General features: G+C 37.4%; 1 protein-coding gene across 7 annotated transcripts in view; it reads right to left on the reverse strand.

Annotated features, from left to right (window-relative positions):
- The window catches only part of parp6a (poly (ADP-ribose) polymerase family, member 6a), a 20,234-nt gene continuing 6,765 nt past the window's right edge, over window positions 1-13,469 (reverse strand). For 3 of the 7 annotated variants that reach the window (XM_076877745.1, XM_004539650.4, XM_004539648.4), the window contains 17 exons: window positions 13,276-13,342; window positions 12,924-13,073; window positions 11,642-11,792; window positions 11,052-11,183; window positions 10,566-10,661; window positions 10,194-10,286; window positions 9,829-9,954; window positions 9,500-9,565; window positions 9,048-9,115; window positions 8,761-8,809; window positions 8,511-8,623; window positions 6,885-6,957; window positions 5,140-5,209; window positions 4,241-4,320; window positions 3,893-3,956; window positions 3,327-3,411; window positions 1-2,310 (listed from right to left, as the gene is read on the reverse strand). In XM_076877745.1, the coding sequence (XP_076733860.1) occupies window positions 2,208-2,310; window positions 3,327-3,411; window positions 3,893-3,956; window positions 4,241-4,320; window positions 5,140-5,209; window positions 6,885-6,957; window positions 8,511-8,623; window positions 8,761-8,809; window positions 9,048-9,115; window positions 9,500-9,565; window positions 9,829-9,954; window positions 10,194-10,286; window positions 10,566-10,661; window positions 11,052-11,183; window positions 11,642-11,792; window positions 12,924-13,073; window positions 13,276-13,342 (1,586 nt within the window). In that variant the 3' untranslated portion in view covers window positions 1-2,207. The remainder of the gene's footprint in view (window positions 2,311-3,326; window positions 3,412-3,892; window positions 3,957-4,240; window positions 4,321-5,139; window positions 5,210-6,884; window positions 6,958-8,510; window positions 8,624-8,760; window positions 8,810-9,047; window positions 9,116-9,499; window positions 9,566-9,828; window positions 9,955-10,193; window positions 10,287-10,565; window positions 10,662-11,051; window positions 11,184-11,641; window positions 11,793-12,923; window positions 13,074-13,275; window positions 13,343-13,469) is intronic. The other 4 variants (XM_004539652.4, XM_004539651.4, XM_076877828.1 and 1 more) reach the window with 2 other exon arrangements.

Genomic DNA, 13,469 nt, shown 5'->3' on the forward strand with positions numbered 1-13,469 from the left:
TAAGACTGTGCAAAACCAGGCTTTATTTTTTATTTTTTTGTCTGCATCGCCCCCTTTCATCTCGATCATAATCACCATCACTGTCATAACATCATCGTCAAAAACATTACTCACCAGTTACAGTCAGCGAGAGAAACGACTCTCAGAGACACTCAGTGTCTTGGCAAAAACAGGCATCAGCTGTTAGAAGAGTCCCAAGTCCCACAGTGGGTCAGCTGTATGTGTCCATCTTTTTCTGGGCAATACATTTCAACAAGCTCTCCAGTGTCCTTATGTACAATCTGTTTTGTTTTTGTGCCCCACAAGTCCATTCAGTGGTCAGTTTCAGAAGACAAAATCCATCTTAGTACAAACACAGTTAAGATGTTGGATATTTTAGTCTTGCTGATTCCATTAACATTTATTTTATCATATCTTTTTCACCACTTCCCGTCTACTGCAGGCCCATGGACAGTCAAATTGTCCAGTTTAGGCGAACGCTGAGTAAGTGCAATGTCTATTATAATGTCAAGAAAATACAAAGCCACACATACATACATACAGTACATGACTAACTGATAAACTTGTTTAGCTATACAACATTGCCATTCTCCAACGTGAAACCAAAGAGTTGCACATTCATGCACCTCTATATAATATCCAGTCTCAATTGCGTTAGGGGTGAGAAGGACTTGAGCTCACCTGGACTAGATAATGTTTGTAGTTAGAAAACTGTCCATGATTTTTTGTACAGGTGATTTTGTTTGTGGATCCACTGGTCAGTGTAGTTCATACACAAAAATATTCATTTTAAATTGAGATATTCATTGATGTTTAAGTAGTAAAGACTACTTAAAAAGGGGTATATGACAGACTGTGGTAGTTTTTGAACAGAAAACAAACTTCAAGTAGTTGATGTAACATGTTATATGACATCTGATCAACATTCTTTTCCATCAAGTGAGACAAGAGTAATGTGTATAATTTCACCTATATATTTTGCTGCATATTGCTGTTTTTGAAGGTCAAACCTGACAACCAAAGTCACCCCACTGGGTTTTTAAATGCTTGAAATAACTGTTTGTGTTGAAGAACTACAAATCCCATTATTCTTCAAAACAGGAACAAAGACAAAACCTTGATGGGGCGGTAAGTCATCACAACAAAACACTGTCCACTTTATCATAATTGTGAAATGAAAGGAAGAGAAACAGATCTTTACCAAAACAATAAACTGAATTCATTTAAAATGAGCAAAAACAGTGCCAATGTCTTAATTTCATAAAAATATTAACAGCAAATTTTTCAATATATGAATCCTTGAGGAAATTTTATTACATTTGTCCTTTTTGTCACTAATTTTTCCAGAGAGAACAAAGCTTTTTTTTTTTTTAGAGCTCTGACATTTGGGGGTTCTAAAGATTTAAAGTGCATCCTTAATCAAAACTGTCTTAATTGTTCTGTGAAAAATTCTAATCATGGTAAACCCCCACATCAAAAGCAAAGTGCTTAATGTGTATGTGATCTGAGTATAAACCACACCAACACCTCGTGTTTTGGATTCTGGGAAATTCATTGAGTATGCGGGGATGAAACGACAGAGCAATACTTGCTGCTCAGGGGCTAAACATATCACACACAATAATTCATACCATTACTGAAAGAACACTGTATAATAAGAAAAGGGATAAAGACTTTGCAAACACAAAAATAAAAAAATAAAAAATTCCATGTGTATGTAAATCCATCACTTACTCGTTTGCCACAAAGGGAACAATTATCATTTGGAATGGTTATTTGTTTTACTATATATTCACAGAGAGAAATAAATAAATAAATGGAGATGAAGAGTTCAAAGGATCAGTAAAAATGCAGCAAAAAAGAAACCAAGGTCAGAAGAGTGTGTGTTGATAATATATCCGATGACTACTGCCATTTTTCTTCACTTGTTTTAATGATATGAACTGAGAAAAGAAGACATTACCCCAATTAAGCCTAACTGTAGATTAAATGACCATGTAAGGTGTAACAATTTGGAAAAAGGGGGAAAAAGAAAACAAGGAGACCAGAACAAAGCAACTTCTGAAATAATGTGCTTAAGAGCTCCCTCATCCTTCATTATCAAGCCTGAGGACAGCCCAGCTGAAAACATTCGCTAAAACTGTCTGCCTGCCTGTGTGCCTTCCACAGAGAAACGTATGGATCCAAACACTGCTGGTGAACCTCCATTAGCTCGAGTAGATCTGGGTCCCAATCACACGCATGATCTCCTTCTGCACCTTAGGCTCTTGGGTGTTGATGTTAGCATCTCCTACTTGGCCATCCTCATATCTGCGCATAGAGAGAATACTTTATATTTCTGCTTAACACCTGGTCTTGATAACGTCCCTGCCCTTTCTACTCCACTTTATTTTGGATATAACTGCCCAACTTAATGGTGCTTAAGCGCAGCTTTAATAAGGAAGACCTGTATTCATTCTTCTGCCTGCAGGGCTGCTCGTCTATTTACATCACTTCCGCATTCCCACGCTGTCAAATTAAATTCTGTTGTCATCAATCAGGCCTAATATTTTTCTTTCCCTCCTTCTGCAAGCCACTTTTACATACACTTCAAATCTTAGTGAGTTTCTGTCATTCTGCCTTTCAGACTTAGATTCATGCAATCCACTTCCTCTTCATCTTCACCTGGCCAGAGCTGCTTATCCAAGTCTCCACCTGCTTCATCTCTACCATCACTAGTGTCTAGACTCCAGGGTGTCCTGCCCTACCAGACTCTTATCCCCAAATAATTAAAAACTAAAACTCTGTATTTCATTAAATCATGTTCAGTTTTTCCAAATATAGTTTACCTTATTTCATTTTAAGATTAAGATTTAATCGAGGTGTTAAGAAAATAGGCCTTTAAAGGGAACAACTGAGGTTTGGCTTGATGCTCCTGTCTGGGGAGCAAGGAAAAATGATTTTAGGAGTTCTGACATCTTTCTGTTTTTATTCTAACCACACTCTCCATTCTGGAAATAAGAATAAGCACACACATAGCACAAGAGTTCATTTATGTTTAGCTGTCATTTGAGTTAGACTGTAAGAAATCTAAAAATTATTTTCTAACTCAGAAAACAGAGAACATATTGATAAAATCTGCTATTTGATCCGATCTTTAAATCACCTGCATCTTTACGCAGTGTAGCAGATTAAAAAACGAGAAAAAACAAAACAACATAAAAACACCAACGATGCATTCAAGAGTGACAATGACAAAATTAGATGGGTATGCCAACTCGATTTTGTAATAATTCCAAGAATTCAGTTGAAATTATAAAGGCGCTGAAAGTTACTGAAATACTTACACAAAAAAGAAGCGAGTACAGACATGGTCAGAAACCGGACACACCCAGATGTTTCCATGCTTCTGCAGATCCTTTGATGTGATAACTGTTAAAATCAGAGAACTGTGTTTTATCAAAGGAACGTTATTAGAAATTGTAAACTATAACAACAGTGCTTCTTGTTCTGCTTTGATTGTAGTGTTGCTGTTGTTTTGGAATTATCTGATACAGCATAAAATGTATTATAGCCTAAGTGCTAAATGGCCTTATTATTCTAAGTGATGCAATCTAAATCTTTATTTTTATTGTCTCCTTTAATAATAGCAGTGATCATATTGCCATGACTTCATAGCAAGAGCAATTGCATTATAATATCTTTTAGTCTGTAATAGGACTCTATTTGTATTTTACTTTATCAAGGTTTGTGAAGTTTGAAAAGGGTTGAGTAGAAAATATCAAAAATGTGTGTATTAGTTGTTACATCATGTCACATTTAGTCTGTAGTTAATTTATTTCTTAAAAGCTATAATGATGTGACTCAGTTTAACCCATCTACCAATAATATTACGCCTCCTACATAATATTACCTTCACAAAGAGCAATACAGTTCAAGTTTCGACTCTGAAGAAACCTTGACTGGATAGGACGGCTCTGTTGAAAAGCAAACATCACTCAATTAGTTGTTACAGAAAAGGCGATGATGTAACTGAAGCATCCAAAAGACAAATAATTAATGTTTAGAAATACTGAAATTATATGGTTCGCCACAGGCAGGTTCAAGGTGACGATACAAGTGTTTAAAGCATGAAAAACGTCAAAAAATGCAAACTGCCTTTTGGAAACCAACTCTCATCTAACCATCAATGTTATTTTAAAAAGAAATCGGATCTTTTAAGAGATCAGTATAATAAAACTGACTCTTCACTGTCCCTCACCTGTGGTATAGTGTTCATGCGGTTGTAACGCTGCACTAGTTCATCTTTGGTGGGCATGCGGTGCTGTCCTTTCCCCATTCCTGCAAGAAGCAGCACACAACAAATAAAAACAGTCAGAACAACTTTACCTCAACTCAACCAATATGTGGGGAAAAAAAGAAACAAAAAACTTTCTCTGGTGAACTTTTGATGTCCTTGTCAACAGGTCCGACTTTAATATAAAATTCACTGCCCTAAATGGTACCAAATACATGCTACATGGAAAACAAGTAAAAAAACAAATATTCATTTTCAGTATTGATAAACAGTTCAAACAGTACTTGTTTTAGACTGTGCCTATAATTTAAAAAAAAGATTTGTACTTAGAAAATTAGCTGGGAAAATAAAACCAAGTAGATGTAATGTCAAAAACTGTAACATCTGTTAAGCGTTTTGCTTTCTTTTAAGAATTCCACATCCATTCTCCAAGTTAGCATATGTTAATAGCTGGCCCCCACTAGGAACACACTGTGCTGAAGTCCTTATTATTGCCAGCAAAATCTATAAGCCTTGAAACATCTTTGCAACCCTCAACTGACAAAGGCAAAGCCAGATGAAAACCAAAAAATGTGAAAACACACAAATCCAATGACAAACCTATTTTTATACAGCCACAACATGAAGCATGGCATGGCAGGTGGCACAGAAGCTCAGAGGCCCGAGACCCAGCACCCAAAAATGGAAACACAGTACAGCACAACAGGATAACATGGCAGGCACCCACAAGTGAAAATGGAGTGTTCCACGATGTCAATTAGGCCATGTGGCAAACACAAAGGCTACTCGGTGAACATGGTGGAAAAAGCAAGGGGGGTGGGGGTGGGGGCACAGGGGTCTGAATGGTGATGAACCGTTCCTACCTGAGTATCCAAAAGATATGCTGGAGATGGGGCTCAGATAGATGCCCTTTCCGTACGCTGCCCCATGCAGCTTGGGTTTGAAAAGAGCAGGAAGGAAGGGTCACTGAGCATGTGCACAGGACAGCCTTACACACACATATGTACACTTGGAAATGCTAACACATACAGTGAAATTCATCTCAGATCAACTGTACTCAAAATAGCCTGTGAATGTCAATGATTTTAAAATGGATGTGACAGTTCCCCTCAACAACCAAGCATACTAAATACACCCACACATGCAAAGTGCAAATCCAAATTCTGCAAAGAAGAAAGCGTCAAAGAGAGAGATTGTTCCAGGAATCTGAAGCAATTCATATACAGTTACACCTGCTAACTTCTTTCAACATTATGCATTAGAGATCAAGTGATACTCTTGATTTTTGTGCTTTGAATTTTTGCATAAGCGTCCAGGTATTCAAATAATACTTGCATGAAACTTGAAATGTAGACATAAATGGAAAGATGGCAAAGTACAAAGATAACTGATTATAAGGTGAGCCTTCTCTCTGCAATGTCTGCCGGGAGGAAAACAGAAGGGCCACATGTGTAACGACTGAGAGTCAAATTAAGAGGAAGAACAAAGAGCCACTTGACTGGGAATGCATGAGGGAGACAGCAGTCAGGACATTGCACATCTGGAAGAAATGAAAAGGAACAAGAGACAAGAGATTTTGTGTGATGGCTGGAGCTAAAGGCAGATTCAGTCATCCTCCTCCTCCTGCTGTGAAACACAATGACAGAGGAAGAGTGTCAATGCTCAAGGTGAAATAGAGAGAAGGGGGAGGCAGACGAGCACCAAAGCAAGATCAAAGATGAAGACTTCAAAAAGTTGGAGAATAAAGAAGGCATAAATGAAACACATCAGCACGATAGAGCAATCATGGCTGAAAGATCCTTGAGATTTCAGATTTAATTGTGTTTAATCTATTTTCAGGACAAGCCTGAGTCTCTCCCGAGCAGCAGTCTTTATCAGCTGTATTGTGCAAATGAGACAGTCTGTTCTCTCTGAAGATCAAATCTTTTCCCTTGTATTATTTAAGAATTATCTATGAAAGACCAGATTGATTACAACTACAACAAAATAAAAGTGAGAACAAATGTGGAAATTAATAAGAATTTAAAAAAAAATCACAAATATAATTGGGATAGGTGGTATGCCCTTCTTTCCTGGGAAACTCTATAGTTCTTATATGGTCATTTGTTCCACTTTGGTATTAACAAGTTTTCTATAAACATTTGAATGATTTATATAAAATATTTTTGAGTATATAAAGAGTAGTGACAGTTACTAACCTTTCAAAAGAGATCCCTATTCACTCTGTTGAAGGCTGTACTCACTGCCACAGAACTTGTCCTCTGCGTCCTTTAAATACAGATCTAACCTACTCAGTGCTCTAGATGGTTGACCCCAACAGGGCACACAGGCTCTCAGCTGACACCACAGCCCATTTCCTTTGTCCCACAACAGGAAGGGACATGCTGTCTGCTGTTGCCAGCAGAGAAGGCAGAAAGAGGCTGACGCTGGCAAGGAAAATCTCCTAGTGTGCCCTGCTTGCTAAAATGCCAATTGCAAAGCTGATGAAAAGGAAGCTGGCATCCATTAACTGTGAAAATGAATCAGCCGGACAGCGAGCCTGCTTTGTGCAAGGGCAGGTTTGCTGTCCGATAGGAGATGCTTCCAGCTAACTGCCAGGGTTACATACCTGCAGTTTGGTATAAGAGGCATTGACTAGTCCATTTCTCAGAACAGAGTGCCAGTTCTCTATATGGGAACCACTAGAGCAAGTGTAGAGAGGGAGAGATAAGAAGATAAAACAAATACCATGTGAATATAACAGTGTAATAGCGTGGAATCGCTTTTCTTTTTCGAATTGGCTAGATATTTTTTTCTGTTCAACACTGGAAAAAAATTAACAAAAATAAATATTTTGTTATCTTTTCATAAAGATCTTTGTAAAATATGTTATCACAAAATATTTAATCTTATAGTTTTTCTATTTTAAAATTCATCATTTTTCATGAACTGGGTAATTGAAGGTTATTACTGGCAAGAGAGAGCAGCAACAGGGATGAGCAACTGGATGCTGAATATACTTGCATTTATCACCATGTAAATTACTGCATAAGAGGATTTTTTTTTTTTAATTTTAAAAAGAAAGAGTTAAACAAGCTATAAATCTTTTGGTTTTTAATAATTTAACATTCTACAAAATCTACAACTTAATTCGTTAAAAGAAAAGATAACATCACAATCTTCCAGATTTATATTGGTTAATTAAGCCTTAAAACACGGGCAAGTAGTTTTTTTTAAATATTTTTAACTAATCAGCCTTTGAGCATAATTAAAAGAACAGTTCACCCCCAAATCAAATCTCTGTGTTTTTGAGCTGACTAGTGGTGCTGTTTATCCATCTGGATTGTTTTGGTGTTAGTTGATAAGTTTTGCAAATATCAGCTGTACGGATTTCACTTGAATATGATGAAGCCAGATTCTGCTGCTCAAAACACCAAAATACACGAATCTCAGCAACAACATCTATTTTCAGTAATCATGACCCAGTATAAGGTTACTTTTCTACTGATTTTTTTCAAATATATTATTTGGTGATTTGAGAACCATTAGGCAAGTGCCATTTAATTCCTTTATATGTGAGATGGTCTCTCTTTTTTTTTTTTCAAAAAGTCATGTTTCTATTTATATCAATCTAAAAAAAATTTGCAGTCAGGCTAAATTAAGCATTTGGCATTTATTGTTATCTGATTATTAAATTTCTAGTAGGAACCATCATGCAGAAAGACTGTAAGCCCTGTTGGTGAATCAGTTGTACCCTGCACGTGCCCAGATGGGTTGTGAGTATCTAAAATATTCAGCACAGCCCCATCTGCTACAGTACAAATCTGTATCTCATAGATATTGCTGGCTCCATGTGCTGGCTAAGAAAGGTGGTTTCTCAGTCCAGGAGAATGACCATTGCTCTGTGCTGTTATTTGTTATGGTTCCATAAAAATCTGCTAAAGTGGCCCCTTTCAGCAAATGCATAATGACCAGGTGTTACACTGAGACATATTCATGTTTGCAAAGTATAGCGCTCCAAAGCTAAAGTATGCATTCATTTTAGCAGCTATGCTTGATTTGACATCAATTATTAAAAGAATTTGATTCCTCAGAAAATATTTCCCACCAGCCACACGCTTATAAATATAATAACCACTAAGTGTTTTCTGATACTTCAGCACAGCCTAAATGGTTTTACTTCTTAAGCATTAAAGGCTTTAAAATTTTAAATTCATTTACTGACAACATGTTAAATAATGGAAATGTAACTCACTGGAAGGCAAAAGTGCTGCCGTATAACTTCTTGGCAGTGCGAAAACGAGCTTCCTTGGCTGGGGGGCTGCTGAGCAGGAGGAACTGGTGGGAGGTGTGCATGAATTTCAGTTGCTGTTACGGTGAGATCATTGAGACGAGAGAATGTCAGAGACAAGTGGACAGGGAATGAGTACGTATCAAATTACACAATATAGCATTCAAAAATGTTTATAGAAGGGACATAAGGCAATATTGCTCTGGTTTCCTACCCTACTGAGAGGCAGCTTGACGATATGAGATCTGTTACTGGAAATAATCCTGTAGAAACATAGAGAAGAGATTCAAATATGTATATAAACTATATCGTATCATAATAGCATCGTGTTAATACTACTCACAGCAGACATCTTGACTTGTCAAAGTAAAAACAACACACCACTGAAGATGCTTCCTTTTTTTTCAAGTGTCCAAGTATCCCATGGCAATATGACAGTGAGGTGATGTAGATAATACCAGAAGGTGAAAACACACAGCACAACGGATTGTCTTTACTCACCACTGTAGCAGGGGATGGGCCAAAGGGTCTAGTTTGTCCATCTGTTTCTTAATCTCCAGATATGAACCCTGGAAAAAATGCCAAAACAAATGAGTAAGCTTTTACTTGTGATGTGAATATTAGATAAGGATATCATCTTATAGATGCAGTCCAACCACAGTAGGTAACAAGTGGGTAAACAAATGTAGCATGGAGAAGACCATGCTACCACTTTGATTAACAAAACTGCATCCATGAAGATTAAACAGCACAGTTCCTTAAATTAAAATAAAATGTGAACGGACATTGTCAGTAATCTCGATACAAAAGCCTACTTCCAAAGACATTGGGATGCTATTTTTATCTGCATTTCTTTTTCTTTTTTCTTTTTTTACATGCCTTTCAACCCATTTAAAAAAAAAAAGCTGCTCTACTATTATGGCCTTTCTTTCCCGCCCACCTCCTTCTTGTACCTGGGTCATTTCCCGAATGGACATTACACTATCCAGTGCTTTTTGTAGTCTTTCATAATTCTTCTTCTGTGTTCACCGGTTGAGCCAAACATCCATTGTATGCAGTAAGAGAGAGAACAACATACAGAAATCTAAAATCACTGGAGACATACAGGTCTTAGGTTTAATCATTAGTTTGAAATATATGATATAGAAAAATGAATTGTAACAATAATTTTAGTTTGTTCTGATGGCAGAAGTTTGTTTTTAAGCATGCAGTATGTCTTTTTCAAATTAAATGTCATGATGGAATTAAATATGATCTTTAGAAATGCAGTGAGGATGCTGACCTTTGGATTAAAGGCAAGAGTCTTGGGGTCGTTGGGATCAACAACTGAAGGGTAAGGTTCAAATATGATGCTCTTACGAGGAGACTCCAGGGCAGCTCGACACATAGCTACAAGAAGGTCCACGACCTGGGAAGAGATGGATTATATATTTATATTTTGTGCCTTCAGTTTATGCTGATGAGTGAAATTGTGTTTTTTCCAATAACACATATTAGCTACAGGTAATCAGAATTGGATCAAAATGTTGACATTGGTATTTTTGTTCTTATCTATATTTCAGCACTTTTATCTAATATCTAAAGGAATGGACTATAAAATCCAAATAATGTGCATTATTTGATATACTGTCGAAGTGTTGTGGTCACCTCTGCCCCGGTGGCCACTTCCTCTGCGGCTCCAGACATTACACCCAGAGTGTAGAAAGAGAACACACACAGCTCCCTTGTGCACACAGCAGGCTGCATGAATAAACAAAGTTTAAACTACACCTATTTCGAAATCTACTACCCATACACAAAAAGGTACATTGACTCACACAATCTTCCCATTTGCTTACTCTAGTATTAAGTAAGCAAGAAAATCTTCAACCAGAAATATGCATATGTATATTACTGACAGAAAAAAAAAATCATAGATCATGTTTCAAGTTACTGATATTTTTTCCACTTATATGAGGGTTCATATTTCTGCATCTCTTACTTATACATCTATGTGTTTCTCTTATTTGCCTCTGGTACCTTCAGCATGGATCCATTCTGAAAGACATGCTGTTCGTCACAAACCACGCAGTACTCATTAAGTGTGGGGATCCTCTGTTCTGAGTACTTCATTATCTGTTTGGGGGGAAAAGCAGTTTAATTCTGAATTAATTGTCACCTTCAGCACTGCCATTCAAAGGAATGCTATTTTGGCAAAGTTGTTACAATGCCATGGTTTTGGGTCCTAGAATAACATTACATTTTAGAGCTCAACAATCATTTGCACAATACTAGGAGCTAATAGAATCTACAGACTGTATGGTGTGGGTTCACACCTAACAATGATGAAATCCCCAGAAGCCATTTATAGATTACTCACCAGGTATTATTTTTTATTTTTAAGTCATTCAAACAACATGTGGTATTTTAATGCTCAGGTAATTAGTTTACTTTCTTCTTAGCTATGACTGAGACAAAATGTAGAAGTGGCTTTGTAAGTGGAATGACATCTTTTTGAGCTCTAACCTGCACTAAGAAGCCATACTCCAAGGTAGGAATGTTCTTGCAGTGGCCGCCCGCCTGGGATGAGAAAAACAATTCAATCAGCTGCCTCGTGGTAATCTGCGCTGGGGCCCTGGCCGCTGGGACAGCCACAGTCTGATGAGTCAAGTGAAGACAAAGCATTATGGGAAAGGGCGCACCAGCCATGTTACGGTAAGGGTAGGGAAAGACTCAGGTGGGTACAGTGCAGGTGGCGGGTGACTGAGAAGGGGGTCAGAGTGAATCACAGCGGATTAAGACATAAAAACAAAAACAAAAAAAACTTAAATTTCTTAATAACAGCATTTCACCACATACAATTTCCAGAATTACAGTACTTAAAATATTAACTTCAAACATTACGGGTTTCTACAACAGAACTTTTCTGAGTGGAAAGAAAGTAAAGTTAAGAGCCTCAGAGTTGTGGGTTAAACACTGCAACCAAAACTTGACATGTGACAGTTAAAATATATATTTACTGAGAAAGAGGGAAAGGAGTAAAATTTACACAAGTCAGCATTTTAACTGAAAGGTATTTCACATTTGGGTGTTGATTTATCGAGACTTGCTCTGACCTGGCTATTTGGTGGATAGCTGAATAGCTCTCCTTTAGGGTTCTTCATGGTACAGGAGATCGAGCGGTTCATTAAGCGCGTCACCCTCAGCTCAGGGACACTCAGCTTCCCTTTTAAAACTGTGTCTTGAATCAGAGGAAAACTTGGAGACCTGACAGAGACCAAAATACAAAGAAAGCTGTCATTCAGAGTTTCAAAGGGGATATGATTCAGAGCACAAAGGATTTAGATTTTAAGGTTAAAGAACACATTTTGGTATTACTATGATGCTGCTAACAACAAAATCTTAATTTTGAGTAATCTCATTTTAAATATCATATTATCTATAATAATATATGATCTAGACTGTAATATACTTGTCGACTATAGGCTTGGACAATTTTATAGTGACATCTTCTAAAGAAGTACACACTCTGCTCTAGTGATTCACATGTACTAACAGGTAATACTAGCTCTGACAACTGAAATCTGGCAGCAGCTCAAGTCACTAACTGTTACCTGCAAGAGCCAGTGTTGACTTCTACCATTGCTCTCAGTATATAATCAATGAACCACCTTGACGTGAGACTTGTCAAGTTTTGAGGATGTCAAGACAGGCTAGTAGTTAGAGGAGCTGACCTCCACTGAGTGGGCTGGGATTTAATCCCTATGCACCAATAACTGTCAAAGAATGTCTGAGGAAGTCAGAAGCCAAAAATTGTAGTTACCCAAAGGGGAATTTGGTTGTGCTTGTCAAAGCTTGAATTTCAGTCAGTCTTCACAATGCTGAGTCAGAGCTACCATTCCTGTTTGTCTTTTTTGCTATAGTTCACCTAATAGTTTGTAGTATTTATATGGTGTATTTATCCTGTTTATGAACGTAGGTAGAGAATGAATCATTAAACTTTAGGTGCGCACAGTATTTTATATCATGAAACCTTAAGTTGCATATGATTTATGATTTGTGCTTTCAGCTTTGTTTTTATTTTGGCAGATATGCTTATTTCCTACTGCCTAAGACTGATAACTAACTTTGATAATTAACTGGAGAAACATAGCATATTAGCACTTGCCACTACAGTCTGAATCAGCTTTGACATGTTCTCAAAAAAGTCAATGTCTTCCATCACTATGCCTATATTATGTCAGTAAATAACAAAAGTACAAACAGACTACACAGAAAGCAAACATGCATTTGTGTTGAATGAAAAAAAAAAAAAGACAGAAATCAGAAATTAAATCTTACTCGGGATTCCAGTGTCATTTACCAATGGTGAAGCTAAAGTGTGAGAGAGATACCTACTTTGGGATGGGGGAGAAGATGCTGAGCCCGGCACGGAACTTCTTGATGGTCCCTCCGGCTTTGAACCAGCTGTGCCTCTTCTCCTGCTGGGCCTTGAGAAACTCATTACTAAGGTGCTTCCACTGCTGTGAGGTGAATGTGCTCAGGATCCTGTGATAATATGACAGTGAGGAAGGAAGACGCTAATTTTCTCTTTCAATCGGCGCCAAATATACCTTCTCATAAACTAAATATTACTATTACGTTAAACTAAGCTACTGAAACTAACTGAAATGTTTCTGCAGCTCTTGCTCACAATGGTACAGGTATAGATGTTTTTTAGGTCCCAAATTTAAGAGATGACATCACTTACTTTTTAAGTTGCAGGCCCAAGCTGAAACCTTCTTTATTTGACGGCTGGAACACTTCTACTGACGGCTCTAAATAAAGATGACTAATATTATTACACATAGTGTACAGATAGACACAAACTGTGTTTGTTTTTTCCCCCCATTCTCCCTCTTGTACGGCGCACAATGTACTCATCTCTCACACTCATTGAGTAGC

The sequence above is a fragment of the Maylandia zebra genome, linkage group LG1, assembly GCF_041146795.1.
Source record: "Maylandia zebra isolate NMK-2024a linkage group LG1, Mzebra_GT3a, whole genome shotgun sequence".
Classification (NCBI taxonomy): Eukaryota; Metazoa; Chordata; class Actinopteri; order Cichliformes; family Cichlidae; genus Maylandia; species Maylandia zebra.